Consider the following 21,982-nt stretch of genomic DNA (forward strand, 5'->3'; position numbering starts at 1 on the left):
GCTATATTTGAACTTTGAAATAATTCTTTGTACCCATATATTTTAGATTCTAGATCCTACCCATATTTAAAATACTTATTTTAGTGGGTATGGGTCTGGATCTGAATCTAACATGATTTAGGCGTATTTCAACAAATGTGTAAAAGAGAAAAATTGGTTCTGGTATGGCTACTTTGGATATGCATCATATTTATTTTTTGGATGGACATTAAAATGGGCTTAGTCAGCCCATTTATAAATGGGCTCTCTTTTGGGGCCCAATTTGAAAGTGAAATAGACATACATGTGATGTCCCAACTCCCGAAAAAAATCCTGTCCTGTGTTTCTCCACATTTACGCACATTTTAAAGTTCCGTGTCAGAACCGACTATTCTGACCCACCACTTTTCAACTATTTATCTGAAAATGACAAAACAGCCCTCGCCTGGCCCTTTCACATATTTCCCACATTTTCCACCGCTCTATCTCACTTTTCTTTCATGGATAATTTATTACATCCAAGTATATGTATATTTTTTTTTTTATTATATATAATTTGAAGAAAAATGACAAACAACAATTGACCCCTTCTTCTCTACCCATCTCAAATTCATATCTCGTGCACGAAATTAAGTAATAGATAGATTTTTAATTTTTGAGAACTAAAGAAAATTCAAAAAGCGTGGTGTCAGGGTGAGGGTGAGGTTAAATATGGAATTTGATACATTTATCCATTTGTGTTGTTTGTACCATACGCATCAATTGCTTGAACCTTCTTCCCACATCATCATCTATATATATGTCCCTCCACCCCCACCTACTTTTTCATCTCATTTCTCTCACCTCTTCTACAAACATCTCTCATCTTCTCAAGCTGTAAGTCTCTTTTCTTCTTCAATTTCTTTCATTTTCCTCTTGTATTTGTTTGTATACTTAGGTTGGAATAGGATCCTTATCTGTTAATTACATTTTACTATATTAACAGACCTGTATATACATAATTGTTATTTTAGCATTACTCTAATAAATCTCATTTTTACCAACTCAATACCATATTAAAGTATATTGAGACTATATCTTAGGTATAAAAATCAAATCTTGGGTATAAGACCGGCTCTTCTGGTCTTAAATTCTCAAGTCTTTTGTTTGATTTTCCCAAAAAAGTTGGGTCTTGAGTACAAAGGGTTGTGCCTTCCATTGATTACGCGCAAAAGGCTTGATTCTTGGACTGAATTTTAAGATATTATCAAGAAAAATGAAGACTGGGAGTAGCATTGGGATTTCCAGAATGAAACCCTGTTGTAATATATTGATTCTTGGGAGAAATTCATCTGTGTTTGGATACCCGCATCCTAAAGGGGGTCATTTTACTGAATATAATTTGTCGAAATCACAGTCGAAATCGTATTGTTTGATGAAAAACAAGTGTTTTTATAGCATTAAGATATTAGGATTTAGGAGTGTCATTGACTCGAATCGGAGGGTTTTTTGTGGCTCTGGTTCAAATTGGGGTCAGTCTAGGGTTCCTTCAGTTAATTGGGGGGAGAAGAACAATAAATTTTTAAGTGTAATAGCAAATGTAGCTTCAAATACTAGGAACCATTCGAGTTCTGTTGAACCCCGTGTAAATGAAAATAGCTTTGAGAAGATATATATTCAAGGTGGTTTCAATGTGAAGCCCTTGGTAATTGAGAGAATAGAGGAGGGTCAAGACTTGGTTGGAAAAGACGAAGGAGTAGAAAAGGAACATAAGTCAAAGGTAGACGATGGGGCAAATGCAAGTACGGATCAGTTTGGTAAAGCCGAGGTTTTGGAATCGAAACCCACGAGACATTTGTCGGAGGTGGAGAAGGAGGCTTGGGAGTTGCTTCGAGGAGCTGTCGTGAACTATTGCGGAAACCCTGTTGGGACCGTAGCTGCTGCTGATCCAGCTGATAAGCAGCCGCTGAATTATGACCAGGTCTTTATTCGAGATTTTGTGCCTTCAGCTCTTGCATTCTTGCTAAATGGAGAGGCGGAAATAGTGAAGAATTTTCTGCTCCACACTCTGCAGCTACAGGTGACTGCATATATTCTTCACAAGTTTTGATTCTTTTTCTCCCCAGGAAGTTTTAATCTATCTGATGACTTTGGTTTATCATGTTTATGAAGCTCTTTTGTAGTCTTTGTAGATAATTTGGTTTTTCCAATTCATTATTTGGGTGTGGATTTAACTTATATTTTTATCTTTTTCCGAGTAGAGTTGGGAAAAAACTGTAGATTGCTACAGCCCTGGGCAAGGGTTGATGCCAGCAAGTTTTAAAGTTAGGACTGTGCCTCTTGATGGACGAGTTGGAGAATTTGAGGACGTTTTGGATCCTGATTTTGGTGAATCAGCTATCGGGCGAGTTGCACCTGTTGATTCCGGTATGGTTTACAGCATATCTTTATATGCTCTGTTGTCAAACTTTATTGCCTAGCCAAATCTGTCTGCATCTATATTATTTGAATATTCCAACTGTGTTTTCCGCTCTGGCAGTCACTTCCGTATCAGCCATGTACTAGTTTGGTGTTGAAGCACAGAAAATATTATGAATTTTCCTATATGATATGCTTATCACTTGGGCAGGATTATGGTGGATTATTTTATTGAGAGCCTATGGGAAACTCACGGGGGACTACACATTGCAAGAGAGAGTGGATGTGCAGACTGGTATAAGATTGATACTAAATTTGTGTTTAAGTGATGGCTTTGACATGTTCCCGACTCTCTTGGTCACTGATGGTTCCTGCATGATTGATCGGAGAATGGGCATCCATGGCCACCCTCTTGAGATCCAAGTGAGATAATCTCATTCCGCCACATGGATTGAAAAACTTAAACATGTGTTTTGGTGTACTCTTTTATAATTTTTTGCATGTATTATGGGCTCAGAGATCAGGATATAAGCATTTTGACCTCCCTATGAGTTTTAGAAGAAAAAAAATTAACTTCTCTGAATCGAATCATTGCTTGTTCATGATAAGCATGTTACGGAGTTACCAGTCGGGGGAAAAGCATTTTGATGGTTCTTTATAGTGTTCAAGATACCCAACTGTTCTGTCTCTTGAATAATGAAGAGGTCTACACATCCTACAGCTTTTGTATAAAACTAACCTATTGTAGCACACTCGATACATATGCATACCATAAATTTCGTTATATTTATTGAATTATATGAAGGAGAACATAATTAAAATAAAAAATTGATCATAACTGATCCTTTTTAAAATGTTCTTTTATTAATTTTTATATGCATGAATATGATATTATTGATCGAAAATGTTAAAAAGATGGTCATTTTGGTAAGAATATCAGTCAATGTACTTCCCTCCCTCCCCCCACACTTAATAAATAGTATATATATAATTAGAGAATTTCTAGCTCTTTCTTATGTCACACTCACACAGCTACCTAGGTTTGAAACCCAAGACTTCCCGTTGGAAATCTTGAGACCAAGCGGTTGGACTGTACCTTAGGAGATGAGAAATTTCTGGCTCTTGGCCATGAAAGTTCATTCTTTGATTGGAATCCCGGATCCCACATAATCGTACTTTTGTCTGCCTCATGTAATGTATCCTGTAGCATTATTCGATCCGAGTTCCATTGACAAGGTGATTTTTATAAATTAATCGGCTTTACTCCACCTTGCAGGCTTTGTTTTACTCTGCTTTGCGCTGCGCGCGGGAGATGCTCACTGTGAACGATTCAACCAAAAACCTTGTCGTGGCCGTCAATAACCGACTCAGTGCGCTTTCATTTCACCTGAGAGAGTACTATTGGGTAGACATGAAAAAAATTAATGAGATTTATCGTTATAAGACGGAAGAGTACTCTACGGAGGCCATCAATAAATTCAATATCTATCCAGATCAAATACCTGGTTGGCTTGTGGACTGGATTCCTGAGACTGGTGGCTACTTTATCGGCAATTTGCAACCTGCTCATATGGATTTCAGGTTTTTCACTCTAGGAAATCTTTGGGCCATCGTCTCATCGTTGAGCACGTCCAAACAGAGTGAAGGTATTTTGAATTTGATCGAGGAGAAATGGGACGATCTTGTGGCCCAAATGCCTCTCAAGATTTGTTACCCTGCTCTGGAGCACGAGGAGTGGCGTATAATCACTGGAGGCGACCCTAAGAATACGTAAGACAATTGAAAGTGTTCTCCATCATATTCTACTTCATTACAGCTTTTCAGAACTTTGATCAATTTTACATTTCTGCAGCCCATGGTCATATCACAATGGTGGATCATGGCCAACACTTCTGTGGCAGGTATGCTATTGAAGTTTCAGGTGGTTAGGTTTCTGTCTTATAATAGCAGAAGATAATGTGAGTAATGTGTTCTGGAGTTGCCTCATTTTCCTGTCTCTCAAAAGTTGTCATTTGACATTTCAGTTCACGTTAGCGTGCATTAAGATGGAAAGGCCAGAGTTGGCTAGAAAGGCGGTTGCTTTGGCTGAAAAGAGGCTTCCGGTTGATCAGTGGCCAGAATATTATGACACTAGATACGGAAGGTTTATTGGGAAACAAGCCCGTCTTCACCAGACATGGACCATTGCTGGATACCTGACCTCAAAGTTACTTTTAGACAATCCACAACTGGCCTCTATACTGTCTTGGAATGAGGACTATGAGCTGCTGGAGAATTGTGTTTGTGGGCTCAAAAGTGGGATAAGAAAGTGCTCCCGCCTTACCGCCAGATCTCATGTAGCCGCTGAAACCTGACCCTAGTGTGTGGTAGGCGGAGCCATGTTTAGCAGATAAGCTAATTTGATTTCATCTCGTATTGCTGTTGGAAACATGACTGTAACGGCGTTGTTGCTTAGTCTATGACCTAATCTGATTTTATACTGAAATTATGTTGAAATTGGGAGTTACATTAGTGGTAATCATGTTGAACATTTTCAGCTAATCAGTAGTTGGTCGGATGATTGAAATGGCTGTGCATTACCTTGTGACCAAACTGTTATTAGATTGATCACAAAAATGAGACAGTGAAAGGGTGAAACATAAGAGCTAATACAAAGAATTCATTGATCAAATGTCAAAGTGGGTTTTTTAGAGGTATAAATATAATGGTTATTGGATGAGTTCTCTCCCAAGACTGAAATAAACCATATCCATCAATGCTCAATCAATTTCAACTCCTCCCTTGAAAGATGAGTGCGATTGCAATGTATAAATAACTTGGTTTTTAATACAACATCCAGATAAGAATTTGATCAATTTGATTGGATTCAATGGATTTCAACATCGACCCAATTCAAATCTTGGGACAACATCCAGAGGTGGCCAAAAATTTGAAATTGGGACATTCGGCCGGATTAGTGTTGGCAAACACGTCCTACAGTGTGTTGATATTGATAAGGTGATGTCCATGTTGTCCACAATTGCCACATAGCTCAGTCCCACTAATTCTAAATATACTATTATAAAAGTAATATTTTTTACTATACCAACGATTTAATATTTAAATTTATTCTTTAATTCATTTTTTTTCTTCAAAAAAGTTTGGTTAAAATACTAATTTTTTTTTTTATAATTTCTTAATTACAATAAAATAAAATTCTCTCAACTCACAGCTTTATATTTTTCTCTCACCTTCCCATGTGTTTTTTTCCCTCACAAATTTTCGTTCTTTAAATAAATCGACGATTGTAACGTACTTTTTCTCTCTCACCTTTTTTTATATTTTTTTTCCTCACAAACTTTCATATTTTTAATAAACTCACAATGCAATTTACTTTTTCTCTCTCACTTTCTCCACAAGCTTCAATATTTTTAACAAACATACAATTATAATTTATTTTGAAGAAAATTTAAGTTCCATTAGTTAAAAATAAAGTACAACCAGCTAAGCCATCTTCATCATCATACCCAAGCTATTTTCCAAAGTCTATACAATAGTGACGAGTGTAATGTTTGATGTAATTCTTCACTATTTCTATTTCTCACTTGCTCCAAAACAATTCTAGCGACTAACTCCGCATATCTATATATTTTTTTAAACCTTCTTTGATTCTTTTCTTTCCAGATATGATATATTATTGAGGGTAAGACCGCTCAATATGCTGTGTTATAAGATGTTTACCCTTTCATCGTTTCGTTGCCCACGTGTCAAGGGCCGCCCGCGCACTCGGCACCCTTGACGCACATTCGGCCACACAACCGTTCGACCCGGCAGATCAACAACCTTCGCTGAGTTGGACTTTCGGAGTCTTAGAGTTTTAAGTGTAGGTCTTTTGTCTTGTACATGTACGTTTATAAATACTTTTGTTTGCTTAGGGAGACGTTATGCCTTCCAAGGTGCGATGTTCAACCTTTTTTATATCTACTGCTGTCAGTAGAAAAAATCTTTTTAAGATTATTATGGGGGGGAATGAGTTCTCAAAGCTTGGCGTAGTGTTGTGTGCTAGTGTCCCCCTCAAGATGATTTCCTTGCCCTAGCATCGTTTGTACATTGTATATACAATTTGCAATTCAATGAAATCCACATTCTAAATTGCATGCTCAATTTTACTGCTTTCCTATTGCACCTTGCTTACTGTTGTTGTTACTGTTGCGATCTGTGTTGCTATTCCTATTGGCGCGCTGTGCTAGTTTCGACGGGAGTTCGGTTGTAGTGTTGCTATCGGCGGAAGTAGTCGTTTACTGCGGACTGCTAGTCACACGGTGCCCCTTTCCCCACATTGCGAAAGACGCCTCGTGAGACCACGTCACTCCTTCCTGCCAGTGCTAATAAGACCAAATAAACTTAATTTCTCATTGCAGAACGACAACCATCGCCTTGAGAACGTACACTCAAAAAAAAAGTGAGAGTGAGATTCCATATTCTGATTATCACATATTATACATAGGCGATGTGAATGGTGTAACCATGGTTTGTCTAAGGTGGATAAACTCTCCTACGGAAAACTCACCTGTTGGCCCCTTTCAATTAACAGAGTCCTTCCTCCTTGAATACCTGGGAGCATCGCTTGAATGTGTTGCAATGGTGAATTGTGCACTTCAAGCCATCTCCACTCTCCATCACAATTATGCATGACCGCTTGGTATTCTCTGAGATCCCATAACATCTTGTTGAAGGGAGCGGATTGGTCCAAAAAGCACGATGAAAGTGCGAAAAATAAAAAATTATGATAAATCAAACAATAAATCCTGATCAAGAAGTTACCTTTAATCGTTTTTTAGGCATTGGGTACAAAATAAAATAAAAAGTCAAGAATCACACAAGAAAGATGCAAGAAGCATAGAAGTAAAAAAAAAAAAGAAGGGATTTATCCTCGTCGTTTTTCTCGTGCGGCTACAAGCATTTTCTCCTCTTCTTCTTCTCGGATCCGTTCACTTAAAGGGTTCAAGTGTAGAACCCCTCTAAAATTAATCCAAACCATATCATGGAAGATGGATCTAACCCTCTTGCTAGAAAAAACTAGATTCGGTGAACGAAAATAAATTTTGAATCACATTATTAATTAGTGTGTTCAAATTTTCCTTGTTTTTAATTTAAATCTAATTCGAGGAGAACATAGAACTATATGGGGAAGGAGGGTTTTTAAAATTTTCTTGTGAGAAAACCGTGGCTTGGTATTGTATGGAGAGAGAGAGAGAGAGAAATTATGGAGATGCACTCAATTTCACACACACTTCAATCGGGTTTGTGTTCCTAAGGATTAGAGAGAGATTTATTTTTAGAATCCAATTCCACATTAAATCAGCAATTAATATCATTCATCCTCAAAATTGAAACCTCTTTTCCCTAGAAAAATGGTATTTGGTGGAGTGGTTTCCACTAAGAGTCCACTTGGCCACTAACTTCTCTAATTGTGGTTAGGGCTCTAGTGTATTTAGATCAGGTTTGTTTTAATTTGTCGAGTAAATTCATCAAGTCTAATTCTTAATCCATAGAATTTATTATTTAATTTAATTAAATAAATATCCAATAGAAAATTCATATGAATACTTAATCTAACTAAATATTCACAAGCCCAAATATTCTCAATTAATAAATCTAATTTATTAATCAAGCCAACAATTAATTAGTCCAATTAATTAATTTAAGCTTTTCTCCATTAATTAATGAATCTATCCATTAATTAAACAAGTCCATCTACTAATTAATTAATAAATCCAGTCCATAAATTTATTAGTTCAAGTATTTTTCAATTAATCTAATTAATTTAAAATGCTATGGCTAATCCAATCAATTAAACTCTTGGCTATCTTTCCAATGGATTATCCCAAATAAATGACCCAATCATTTATTTTTCTTCTTTATAAATTAATTTAATCTAATTAAATTTATTTATTCTAGAATTAATTTCAAATTAATTTCATCACTTCCATAATGATTTTTATGTGACCCTTTATGTTCACTCTTTATTGCGCTTGCTGGGGGTGTCCCCTTCTTGGCCCTAACTTTGTTCGTTATTCTGGCATTCATGACTTTGGCTCTACATCAAGTAGAATGATTATAGAGTTCGCTATGTGTATATATATATAAAATAGGACAGAAAAGAGAAGAGGGCAAAGAGCAAATAGAACGTAAGTAAAATCACCTAGACAACCCCTAACTAGGAGGGGCGCTGGGAGAGACCAAAGAGCTTCAAGATACTTTATACAAGGAGAGGCTTAGGCCTATACCAATATATGGTAAGATGGTTTATGAGGTTGCCCTTTAGCCCCTCCCCATAGGTTTTAGATTGGGTTTGGAGATGCGCCAATCTCAACTGAAAGACCATTCTTGCTAGGAGGAGGTCGAATGAAGATATACCTTTCCCTCCAAGGGCCTACGTTGGACTTAAGGTCGTGTAGATAACGGCAATCCTTACGAGCAGTTAAACAAAATAAACTTCTCTCTCCTGACCTCTTAGAGGTTGTAAAAGAATAAAGCGACCAGAAATTCTCAAAACTGGGGGAACGTCAAGATGTCGCATTATTATGATGAAGAGAAAAATATGGCTCATGGAATTAGGAGACAATTGCATTGGACAAAGCTCTAACCTACGAAGAATGTTTTCTATAGGTCGGACCGTAGAAAAACTAAGATCGACCTCGAGATGCAAAATTGAGAGAGAGCAAATCCTGGAGGGGGACAATACATTCTATCAAAAGATTGGGGAAGTAAGAACTCATAGTCATGAGAGGTATAGTACTTCTCTTTTATTTGGTGTCTAGGAGTTTTTACAGTACTAACGATCCCAGTCCAAGGATCCCTAGACATCATACTTTGATATTTGACCTGGAGAGGAACATCATCAGGATCTACCAACACTACTGATCGATCAGTGGTTGGAACCCTACGATAAGGGGATAGGGATTGAGAAGCACCTAAGGGGGAACCAGGACCACGAGAAGTGCCTACTAACTCTCTAGGGGAGGTTGCAGACGACCCAGAAGATGAACTCGAACTAGACTCTGAGCTACTAGAAGCCATAATAATGGGTCAGAATAAGTACCTAGAAGAAAGGGAGAAAGCTGGAAGAGAGGACGATGTCCGGTGTCTGCTCGAAAGTGAAGTCAGAAAAGGCGATCAAGAGAGTCAATGAGGGCGTATATATAGGAGAGACGGAGAAGAAACACACCTTTTTCATGAATAATGAGATGATGGCACGTCAGCACTGATTGGCGGCTAAGGGCATGATGGTCTGACATATGATGGTTCAACTTCTTCTAGTGTAATAAAGGCAACACTAGAAGAAGTAGGGGAGTAAAAAACTTATCCAAGTTGTTTAGGTGAGGTCGGATCCAAGGCAAGGTCAAATGTATCCTAAACTACCTAGAGATTATGGATCCTGAGAATAAAGAAGATCGTTAGGCTAGTTGGGAAGTTCTCAATTAAGTCCTTCCGATGCTTAAGTATAATGAAATCGAAAACGATCTAGAAGATTTAATATGGTCGAACAAGCAATTAATGCAACGTACCATAAATGATTTCGGACAGTAGTATTTATAGTTTCAAACGTTCGTACACGATAGGTCCACGTGGTGATATCTCAGATATACCTACTGGAAGATCAACGGTTGATATTTCGGGTCTCAACTCCAGGTTGGATGGGGCGGGTCAGTCTAGCAACCCTACCAAATAAATAATGCACGGATCTTGTGGCTTTTTTGTTATTTTCTTCATTTAAAAGGATATTTTTGTATAATTGTTCCGTTGGGGGGTAGTATCCCTATCAGGCCCGATGACGACCTCCTCATTTTGCACCTCTGGATGCACATAAGAGAGTTTTTCATGATGACTGCTTGAAACCCTCCTCAAAGAACACATCCGTTTTCAGTGGCTGAATAGGATTTAACTCTACTTTTCCGATAAATATCTCTTCCCTCCTATTACCATATCTGGTTGCTCTGTCTCCTTGGCCCTGTTGTCCCAAAACCTAGCTACCCACCTTGCCATCAAAGTAGCTAGAGATTGCAACCACTCGTCCTCGCCCTATCCAGCACTTTTGCTAGTTGGGCGAACTCGTGGAAATTAAATATTCAGTTGACATGCTCCTTCGTTGGCATCCTGTTCTTCCTCCTTCGTCTGACTTATTTCGTAGTTAGAGTTTACATGAGAATTGGAGTGTAGTGAGAGAGAATTTGAGAGAGAGTCCATCATTGACTAAAAATTCATAATTACAATTTGATGTTTTCTCGCTCACTATCTTTTATATTTTTAATAAATTCATAATTATAATTTATTTTTCTTTATCACCTTACTCCACATTTCTTTCTCCTTTAGGCCTCACTTATAATATTTTTTCACAAATTTCATTTTTTTTTCATTTAACACTATAATTTTTTTTTTATTTACGACAACAACTAATATATATATATATATATATATATATATACGGTCCTTATAACTTGCAATGTTTCCTTTTCTCAGATGAATGCATGATTATACAAATCCAAATAGCAATCCCACCCATCAAAAATGAAAAAAGAGAAAAGAAAAATTTGTACTTAAAAAATAGAACTGATCAATACTAATGTATTTCCTTAATTTATATTATTATAATCCCGCATGCATATATATACACATCCACCACCACATATGCATATATATAATGTGTGTGTGTGTGTGTGTTAGTTGTTATGAGGTTTTAATGAATTGAATCGAGTAATAGGAAACGAGGACATTGCCACAAACAACCAAACCCACCCCCAAACCCATCTGCAATTATATATAATTATTAGACGATGAGGATGGAATTAGGTTTTCATCGCTTAATCCAAACAACATTAATTGTCACAAACAACCAAATTATATATATATCAAACAAATTATAATGACAGCTACCTACCTGTTGCACAACATCGATTTTCATATATATATATAAAATTGAATTAAAGCTAATTTATAAGATATTCCATTTAGAAGGCTTTGACAAAGTGTGGTGACGGAGAGATATGGGTTTGGCCTTGATTACTTTTCTGGAGGGTCTGCTCTGGTCTGGTCTTTACACTCTCTTGAGAGGAATATACATATATGATTTTGTGTAGAACTCCTATGCTAGTCCTAGTCCTAGTCCTATGTATTAATGAAGTGGGCATGCATGTTCCTATGCAATTGCTTAAAGATATATGAAATATATATCCACTCGTTATCCTACAAAGACTCATTGCTCTCTCTCTCTCTCTTTTATTGTTATGTACGGTAGTTGTAAAAGTAAATGATAGGACATGCAATCTTGTAGCATCATATCTTCATAGACACTATTAAATGTATGGAATTTGAAATTATTAATTGAGGGGTAGAAATAAAGTTGTGCATAGCTTTCAATGGGACACCATCATTGTGTTTCTTGAATTTTAATTATGCCTCCACTTCCACTACTTATAACTTGTTACATTTCACCAAATCATGCCTCTTAATTTCGCCATAATTTTAGTGATTTGACATTAATAAAAGAGATCACTTAAGCAATACCCAATTCCACAATATTCCTGGGATGGGGTAATGTTCAGTTATTTATTAAAATATAAATTGGGAGTTGTTCCTTTATTTTTATGTTTTTTTATATTTTTATTGTCTAAGTCGTGAGTGCTACTAACCATTTGGGCATTTATATTGTTTTAGTTTTTTTTTTAAAGTATTACATATTATGTTAACTTTTATTAATTATTGTGGTACATTAACAAGTAAAAACATACTTCATTTTAAATATATTTTTTCTTCTCTTTAAAAATTGTATAATTATACCGTTTTCAGTTTACTTCATGCTGACTAAATTAAAAATGTTTAAATAAGTTGTCAAAATAAATTAAAAAATACCAAGACGGGATCATAAACTCCAAAATAATAAAACTAATATTTAAATAACTTTCTTAATTTGTATATAATTTTTAATTTTATTAATTGTTAAAATTAATTAAAATCAATATATTTTTTTACTATTTTTTAATTATAAAAAAATTGAAATATTTTAAATTAATTGGTATTTATTATTATTATTAAGTATAACATAATATAAATTAACAAAATACTAAAAAAAAAAGGGGTGTGCCAAAGTGGTCAGTGCTACTCACGATTTGGCACATTTTTTAAAAAAAATTAAAAATAAAAAAAGTGGATGACTCCCCTTATTTTTGCAACTCAATTGATTTTGTGGTAGAATTGTGCTATTTTTTTTATAATATTTTAATAAATAACTCACGGTATATTGGGGGTGAATTAAATTTTTTTATTGAAAAATTTATTTTATTTTTTATTCTATTCACTATAAATATATTATGTGTTTAAATAAAATACATGATGTTATTTTTATACATAAATATGATATACGTTGAATGAATAAATAAATATGATATGTAAAAAATTAAATACTAAAAGATGTAATCTGATGTGGAGGTGGTTGGAGTAATGTTGGATGTAATAATAGAGTGTATAAATTGTGGTACGTGAATATGATGATAGCAGTGGCAGTGAGGAGGACAGGACAGCTCTTCCAACAGATTTCTCTGCAAGAATATTTATTCTCATACTAACTTTTCACCCTAACAACATATAATAAAACACCGAAACTGAGGAGGGTCTGAAATTTCACACAGAATGTCTACCATCTGCCTCTGCCTCATCATGGCCCTCGCTCCCACAATAATAATATACACACTGCAACATATACTAAAAGACAAACATATGTAGCTAGACAGAAATTAATATGGACAGTGTGATGATCACATTACAATCTTTGATGAATAATAATATGTAGAAGCCAAAATGTGAAGATTTTTAGTGTTTCTCAACTCCATTGGGATATATACACATAGATGTTCCGAATTCTAATAGCTCAGGAGGGATAGACAAGGAAGGAGAACATGAGATGGGCGGCAATCAAGAATGGAAATGGATATATACGACAACGGAAAATTCTGTTGTCGTATCCAAAATGAAACAAAAATGAAAAATCAATGACACAACAGAGGGTCTTACAAGGTCAAGAAAAGGTCTTACAAGGTCAAGAAAACACGATACAAAGTTAAAAAAAAGATGTAGATGTAGACGTAGAAAAGCTCAGGCAGGATAGCACCTAGACATAGTCAAGATGAAGAAGCAATATTGATGAATTGAAGGCCATATTTGGTGGTAGAACAGTCTTTGTGCTGTTGAGGAAGGCTTCCTCCCTTTACACTTGCAGGCTCCCATTTGATAGTGATGCATCCAGGAAAGTGGACAAAACCTGCGTCCAAGTTATGACAAGCAAGGAAACGAGGCAACTCAAAATTAATTTATACCACGTACACAGATACATAAAGTGTATTTTTCCTGTTTTAAGGTTGGAAAACTAAGAAAAATTGAAATTAATAGTATAAACAAATGATATGCATTGTACTCAAGGCGTAGAGGAATGAAGGTGTGTTAGTATGTAGCTAGTTTTGTGTGTAGTTTACATATATATATATATATATACATACCTTGTAATTGTGGAAATTTGTTGAGGGTTATGGGTTTCTGCTTTGCAATCTTTTCAGTCTCTCCCATGAGAAAAAAGTGCAGACAGAGAGAGAGAGAGAGAGAGGAATGTGAATGTGAATGGGAAGGAAGAAAAAGGGGTTTTTATGGAGTGAGAAAGAGGGAGTAATGGGGATGGAGGTGAGAGTGACAGGTGCAAGGCCCAGAAAGAATGTAATAAAAAGGGATGGATGGATGGTCCATGGACGTCACTCTCTCTCTCTCTCTCCTTCACTTCCCATCTGTGCCTAACTCTAATTATTTACTCCACTCATCATCATAATTATTCATACCCTCGAGCATTTAAAAACAAACCTCACCAAGTTGTTGGGTAATTTTGGGCAAATAATAATAATGGAGAATGGAAGGCAAGATTTAATAAATACAATATTAAAAAGAAAAAGGAAAAGGGAGGAAATCAATATGAAACAAGTTTAGGGCCCCTAAGGCTACCAGTACAGTATGAGGGGTTGACTCTGCATTCTATATATCTCCCCCCAACTGTTACTTTCAAATGTAATCATTCCCTGACACTGAAAGGGACTCTTCTCCTCCCCTCCCTCAACCACACATCTCCTCTCCACCCCCTTTATTATCTTTTCACATTTCTTCATTTTTGGTATTTTATTTTTTTTATTTTAACAAATGTATAAAAATCATCTCCTTTAAGTATTTTTCGGCCTGAAATTGAGATATATCATAATTCTCCTGCCCATAAAATGCTTAAAACACAACACACACAAGTTAGAATTTGATTTATGGTGTGGCCTTTTTGTCCCCTCTAACTATACCACATACATGCTTATATAATGTATATAAACATGATAGATTAAAACAAGCTTCTTTCTCATTTTGATATAATTACTGTTTTGTTATTTAAAAAATTATTAATTCCCTATCGATGTTTAATAAAATTATGCAATACTTAAATGAAATTTATAATTATCAACTTTATATTTTTTCTTTTCTAAAAAAAATTAAAAGATTAAGTGGATGGAAAAATTATAAAAAAAAATATATATCCACTATAAATTATAATCACAGTCCATAAATACATTTTTGTTAGTTCACCACAAAAAATATGAAAACCCAATGGACACTAACTGATTGGGCTAATTATTAGGCGGCTGATAAAATTAGAAAGTATTAATAATTTTTGGCTAAAATGCATAAAACTCATATATTTTAAAAAGTCTGCTAAAAATCTCCTTTATTTTAAAAATAGGCTAACCCCCCCCTCCCCCTGCGTATTTTCTTAAACTTAGCTCAATTGTCCATCTCCATTAAATCTAACTAAAGGCGTTAATTTTTTTTCATAAATTGACAATTACACCCTTGCTTAATATATATTATTTTTTATTTTAATGATCATTGGATCTATATTGATTATATCACAGTCGTTAGATCTAATCAATTAATCTTAAATTCAAATTTTATTGATAAAATATATTATAAAAAATATTATTTTAAAAAAATAAAATTAACACCCCATTCCCCAACCCCACCCTGCTGCCTACCCGCCTCCACTGTTCCTCACAGATGGGGCGGGCGACGACGATTGTAGTATTTTTTAATTAATTTTATTATATTAATTAAATATATTTTAATTAATTAAATATATATTTTAGTTAATTAAAAATAAATTTAAATAATTATAATAATTATTGTACCTAAATATATATTTTAATTGATTATAAATAATTCTAGATATAACAATTATAATTTTTAAATTTCAATTTTAAAAATTATCTAATATTAAATATATTTTATTTTGATGCGTTTAAAAAATGCATAGGTCCAATAGATATGGATTATGACAAAACAACGAGTTGAGAGTTGCAGCAAAATAGCAAGACAATTTCCAACTTCTTGAAAGTTTGTCTGCTGGGAGGCTGCTTGTATTTACAGAGAATGAGTCCCTCTTCGCATGAACTCTGTAGTAACCTGCATTTTCAAGAAAGAAGGTGAATCCTACCTCCTCCTTGACTTGAACAACACGTCTTTGGTTGAAGGAGGACTCCCTCTATACAAGGACTCTTGTTCTACAAGGAGTCCTTTTAGATCAAGGAATTCAACTTTTTGAGGGCACTTTCATTTTCCTAGGCTTGGATTGGAAGGTGGGTTTGAGGTTCGGTAGGCCTTGTACCAGGCCTTCTTCTTGGGTCGAACTGGGCTTCTCTCTTGGGCTGAGCCTGGTGTACTAGGTTTCCCTTTTGGGCTGAGTCTAGTATGTTGGGCTTCTCATTTTTTTCTTCTTTTTGGGTCGTTTAGGCCTCTTTGGGCCAACTTATTTTTATACATATGAATAGCTTTCCCACTCTAATAACTGGAGATTTCGACATTTATTGACGTAGAAATCTTCAGAGATGGGATCCGAAGAATGAACTTTTTCTTTTCTCCTTCTTTCTTTTCAAATTCCTGCAAAGAATGTTAGTAGTATAGGCATGCTTAGAATATGAAGAACTTACTTCATGCATGTACGAAGCAGGACATGTTAGGAGGGTGCCTCCATGGAAGAGGGCTTAACGGCTGCCTTTTGTGCTTACTCTGTTGTTGGGCTTTATTTTTCTACCAGAAAATATTAAATAACAAAGATATGTATATATTACGAATAGATTTTGCACGGAGCGAAGTTATTGCACCTCATCGGAGGAGGGTTTATTTGAGAGGGGGGCCCTTCTTATAGCAAGACTTAGGAACCTCACCGGAGAAAGAATAAGGTATCTGTTGGAAGCAGGGGTTAGATGCCTCCGTGGAGGAAGGCTTAGGTGCCTGCACGGGATTGAGCTTACAAGTCCTCCAAAGAAGGACCTAAGTGTCTACTCGAAGGAGGGCTGGGGTGTCTGTGTGGAATACAGGGCTTTTGTGCCTCTGTGGAAGACAGAGCTTTTTATGAGACATATGTCTTCCTTTTGAAATTCTTACAAGCAAATATATGTTAACATATCGAAAGTGGTAAGATAAATCTTCAAAGTTATTAAAATAAAAAAATACTCCTTGAGGAAAGTTGGTATGTATAAATCTATTCACTGAGGAAGATGCCTACTTAGGAGCAAGGCTTATTCCGTGAAGGATGCCTACTTGGGAGGAGGGCTTATCTTCTGAGGGGGATGCCCCCTTGGTGTAGGATTTATTTATTTTTAGGGACAGGGCTTATTCTTAGAAGGCGTCCGGATGGAGTAGGTCCTCATCCTCTTGTTCCTTGCATTGACTGCATTCTTGTACTCCTTAGCCACATCCAAGTTGATGTATCTTCTCAGCTAGTGCTAGGAGATTGTAAAAATTGCGAGGGGGCTTCTTAGTTAAAGACTTAAATAAATCTCCACCTTGTATCTGCATGAAAGCACAAATTAGTGTATTAGATGTTGCAATAGGGACCTCTAAGGCCGCTAAATTAAAGCGTTGAAGATACTCCCTCAGTGATTCTCCTTCTCTTTGTTGTAAAGAGAAAAGACTCATGATCGCTTTTTGACATTGTTTACTACTAGCAAATTGATGAAGAAATAGAGAACGAAATTCTTCGAATGATCGAATGGATCCCGAGGGCAGTTGATTGAACCACTGTTGGGCTGACCTTGTGAAGGTGGTTACGAACACACCCCATTTGACCCTAAGGGTGTAATGGTAGAGAAGGGCAACATTTTCAAAATAGGAGAGGTGCTCCTGCGGATCCGTGGTTCCATCGTACTCCGATAGGTTGGGCTCCTTCTAATTGAGGGGGAGTTCGTTTGCTATGATCTCTTTACTGAAGGGGAGACCCTACTGTTTCTCCGAGGGCGTTCCCGCGATTTGGTGTTGGACGTCTTGGACGTCGTTTTGCAGGCATTCCAAATGTGTGATCCATAGAGAAGAGACGTCCCACTGGATTTGCAAGGGGAGTTCTTGATCTCTTGCGACCGGCAGTGTAGGGATAGGAGATACCATTTGACTTCCTTCCTTAGGGGCATCCACATCGAATGGGGTTACTGCGTGGTTGGGATTAGTATTGCCATTTGCTCCTATACGGTCGTCGTAACCATCTATTGTATGGTACATAGGAGTTTTGGGGAGGGGCGAGGGGCGAGGAGGTGTCTGAAGAGAGACTGTGGTGTGGAGGCTCAATTAGGGGGTTAGTAGGTCTGGAGGATCTTGGGACCATCGCTACACTGGCGGGGGCTGCCATAGTAATAGGGGGATACCCTACTAGCGGGTGCCAAAGGGGTCCCCACAACAACTTGCAAAATCTAATTATTGCCTAGTGCCTCCACAGTATTTTGTTTCCTTGCGAGATTGCTGGAGGTTTTCATGGTAACTCACGCCTTTAACTCAAGTTTCCCACAGTCGGCGCCAATAATGCGTTCAAAAAATACACGGGTCCGATGGATATGGACTATGCTCAAAGCTTGGGTCGAAGCGAATGCAAATCCTGAATAGGGGACCTACAAAAAAGACGTTAGCACTCTGATGCCCAAGTTAGTATCGAATTTAGGAGAAAAATAATGGTAAGAAATAAAATATAATAAAAAATCGTGATAAAGTAAGCAATTTCGTGAGAGAATTGTGCTAAAAGTGCAATTCGATTGCTAAAGTAAGAATAGAGAGTGGTTTTCCAAATTTTGGAGGGTATCCCCGTAGAGGGATTGAAGACATCTCTATTGGTGAATTGAAGGCGTCCTTATTGGAGGACTGAATATGTCCTTGTTGGAGGACTGAAGGTGTCCCTGTTGAGGGTGCTGAAATGAAATATTGAAATAAAAATAAAAATTTTGTGAGTAAAAATATGGCAAAAGCATGAGTCGAGAGTTGAGAAATAACGGTTGTCTGTATTTATAGAGGAGTCCCTTTTCGTAGGAACTCTATAGTGATTTGCATTTTCGAGAAAGAAGGCAAAAATATGGGGATAAGGCTCGATCCTATCTCTTCCTTGACTTAAACAGCTTGTCTTTGGTTGGAGGAGTACTCCCTCTATACGAGCACTCTTGTTCTGCAAGGAGTCCAACTTCTTGAGGGCGCTTCCCTTTTCTAGGCTGGGCTTGGAAGATGGGTTGGGGTCCAATAGGCCTTGTACCAGGCGCTTACTTGGGTCGAACTAAGCTTCCCTCTTGGGCTGACTGGGCTTTCCTCTTGGGCTGAGTCTAGTGTATTGGGCTTCTTGTTTCTCTATTCTTTTTTGGTTGTTTGGGCCTCTTTGGACCAACCTATTTTTAAGCACATCATATTTTAATATTTAATATAATATTAATTAAATTAAATATAATATAATTTAATATTTTTATTTAAATCATAAAAATTCAAAAAAATCTATATAATTTGTTTATATTTTTCAGTAAATATATTAAAAAAAAATATTTTATGTTTTAGATAGATGAAAATTCAAATAAGTCACTCAAAAATAAAAAGAAAGTGTACATGTAAAATATGTAAATACCATAAGGGCATTTCAGTTAAAAAAAACCTAAAAAAAGGGGTAAAAATAGTTAAAAAGATATTGCCAAATGCACAAGGAGCGCGTGTAATGCACCATTTCGTTAATTACTAACAGAAAGTGTGTTTTTTGCTGAGTTTGACAAAATACATGGGAGTTTTTAACTTTTTCAACAAAATACATAGGGATAAAATACATTTTAGCCATAATTTTTCCAATAAAAATATGATATTTGTAAACCAAATTTTAGGATAAATCGTTCGTAAAATTATATACAAATAACAAATTAGGAAGTATTGGGCTACGTTTTGGAACTACCCCGCCCCACCCCCATCAGCCCAACTGCTTGGCACTGGATTTGTGTGGGCTATATTCATAATTAAGCCTCTTTCCCAGGCCCATTTCTCTAATTACTAATCTACACCAAACCGTCGTTTTCTACACCGATCCCCGATTACATGCTCATCGCGACGGGGAAGGGGAAGGAGGAAAAGAAAAATTCCTTTTCGGATTATGGTTTACTAGATAGACCGACAAGTTTCCTACATGAAATTGCTGAAACTTCGTTTCTGGGTACTTCTCTTTGTGTTCTTTATCGGGTGAGTATCACTTGGGTCATTTCTTGATTTTTCTAAAATTTCTCGGTCATTTGATGAAATCAAGTGATGAATTCATGCAACCCTAAGTGTGAATTCTTTCCCGATGAAGTAGTACTTCAGATTCTTGCAAGATTGCCAATCAAATCAGTTTTTAGAGCAAAATGTGTTTGCAAACTGTGGTATAAGCTGATCTCTGATAAATACTTTACAAGGCTGTATAACGAGGTTTCTGTTAGGAATCTTATGGTGCTTGTAGAAATCAGTGAGCCCTCTTCGGAATCAAGATCAAGTTTGATACTTGTTGATAATTTAAGGGGTGTCTCTGAATTTTCACTGAGTTTTATCAATGACAGAGTTAAGATTAGAGCATCTTGTAATGGGTTGTTATGCTGCTCTAGCATTCCTGATAAGGGTGTTTATTATGTCTGTAATCCAATGACTAAGGAGTATAGATTGCTGCCGAAAAGTCGGGAAAGGCCTGTGTCTAGATTTTATCCTGATGGTGAAGCAACTCTTGTAGGCTTGGCTTGCAATTTGTCCACACAAAATTATAATGTTGTGCTGGCTGGGTACCATCGATCTTTTGGGCATAGGCCCGAGAGGACTTTTATATGTTCAGTGTTTGATTCGGTTTCAAACAAGTGGAGAAAGTTTGTAACTTTTCAAGATGATCACTTCATGCATATGAAATGGAACCGGGTTGTGTTTACTAATGGTGCACTGCATTGGCTAACAGCAAGTTGTTCTTGTGTGCTTGTTCTCGACTTGGATTCTGAGGTCTGGAGGAAGATGTCATTACCTAATCAAGTGATTTCTGGAAATGGAAACCGTATTTATTTATTGGAATTTGATGGGCGATTGTCTGTGGTTCAAATTTCAGATGTGTGGATGAATATTTGGGTAATGAAAGATTATGAGAGGGAAGAATGGCATATGGTGGATAGAGTGAGCCTTAGATGCATAAGAGGGATGGTGCCCGGTGTTTTCCCAATAAGTCAGACTGGTGAATATATTTTCCTTGCAACTCACAAGCAAGTTCTGGTTTATCAGCGAAATACGCGAGTTTGGATGGAGGTGTATTCAGTGAAGAATAGTGCCATCCTCCCATTGTGGTTTTCCGCTCATGCCTTTCGGAGCACAATGTTCTCTTGCCAGTAACATTGGTGTAGATATACTTCTGATTGCTATTATTCCTAGTGTTTATTCTTAAATGGTTAAGTGCATAGTTTACAGTTTGCGCATCTATCAGGTCTTTGTAAAACTTCTGTATCATGTACTAAGTTAACAATCTTGTGTTGTTAATAAAATGTGGTGCAGTTATTCATGATGTCTTTTCTTGTTAGGCTGATTATCTTCTACTTCCTCTAAGGTCTTAACCGTATGGATTGAAGATTCTATATCAGTGTGATGCTGCCATTCGATTTTGCATAAAGTGGATTGCTTTTGATCATAAATGGTCACTCTTACTTGAGGGAAGACAGCATTGGTTGTTCTGATGGGATTCATATCTACTGAAAATATTGTTTTTGCACTTAAATTGGTTGTGGGAGTTGCTCGACGTTGGATGCTATTTCAGCATGGACTGTTTTGCTGCTTCAGACAACCAGCAAGACCTCTGTTTGAGGACGATAATGAAAGATTCTCACATTTTTGGGTTCTCTATTTGATATTCTCTTTGTCTCCTTACATTTTTATTTTTTCTCTTTGAACACCGAAAGAATGCTTGTCAGAGAATAAGAGTTTCTACTACATAGTCATAGTAGTTATGACCAACAGATTGCAAATTAAGGAACATAAACTGTGCCATGTTTTAGCCAAAAGGTCTTGTGGTGTTCCATTATCATATATGGCCTCTGTAGTAGAAGGACTTGGACTTGGTCTTGGGAAGAGAAGAGAGTGATTTACAAACGCTCAAAAAATGAATAGTAATAAAACTTCAAAGTGTAAGGGTGAAAGTTGACATTTTCAAACCGTTTCCAATGATTACATAATTCATCAAATATCATAAAAAAATTTATAATTTTTAAAATAATTA

General features: G+C 36.3%; 2 protein-coding genes and 1 long non-coding RNA gene across 3 annotated transcripts; 2 read left to right on the top strand and 1 right to left on the bottom strand.

Moving 5' to 3' along the window:
* Window positions 810-4,906, top strand: LOC105156827 (alkaline/neutral invertase A, mitochondrial). Its single transcript, XM_011073057.2, has 6 exons — window positions 810-2,038; window positions 2,220-2,385; window positions 2,588-2,799; window positions 3,653-4,146; window positions 4,229-4,277; window positions 4,401-4,906. Exons 1-6 carry the CDS (start codon window positions 1,235-1,237, stop codon window positions 4,728-4,730), a joined length of 2,055 nt encoding a protein of 684 aa, XP_011071359.1. The 5' UTR covers window positions 810-1,234; the 3' UTR covers window positions 4,731-4,906.
* Window positions 12,937-14,062, bottom strand: LOC110011695. The gene is made up of 2 exons (XR_002286738.1): window positions 13,908-14,062; window positions 12,937-13,672 (listed from the first exon to the last, which is right to left on the bottom strand). It is a non-coding gene; the product is annotated as an uncharacterized LOC110011695 (long non-coding RNA).
* On the top strand, window positions 19,774-21,274 carry LOC105156828 (F-box protein At5g49610). The gene has a single exon (XM_011073058.2). It carries the CDS (start codon window positions 20,014-20,016, stop codon window positions 21,103-21,105), a length of 1,092 nt encoding a protein of 363 aa, XP_011071360.1. The 5' UTR covers window positions 19,774-20,013; the 3' UTR covers window positions 21,106-21,274.

Source organism: Sesamum indicum, linkage group LG3 (genome assembly GCF_000512975.1).
Source record: "Sesamum indicum cultivar Zhongzhi No. 13 linkage group LG3, S_indicum_v1.0, whole genome shotgun sequence".
Lineage (NCBI taxonomy): Eukaryota > Viridiplantae > Streptophyta > Magnoliopsida > Lamiales > Pedaliaceae > Sesamum > Sesamum indicum.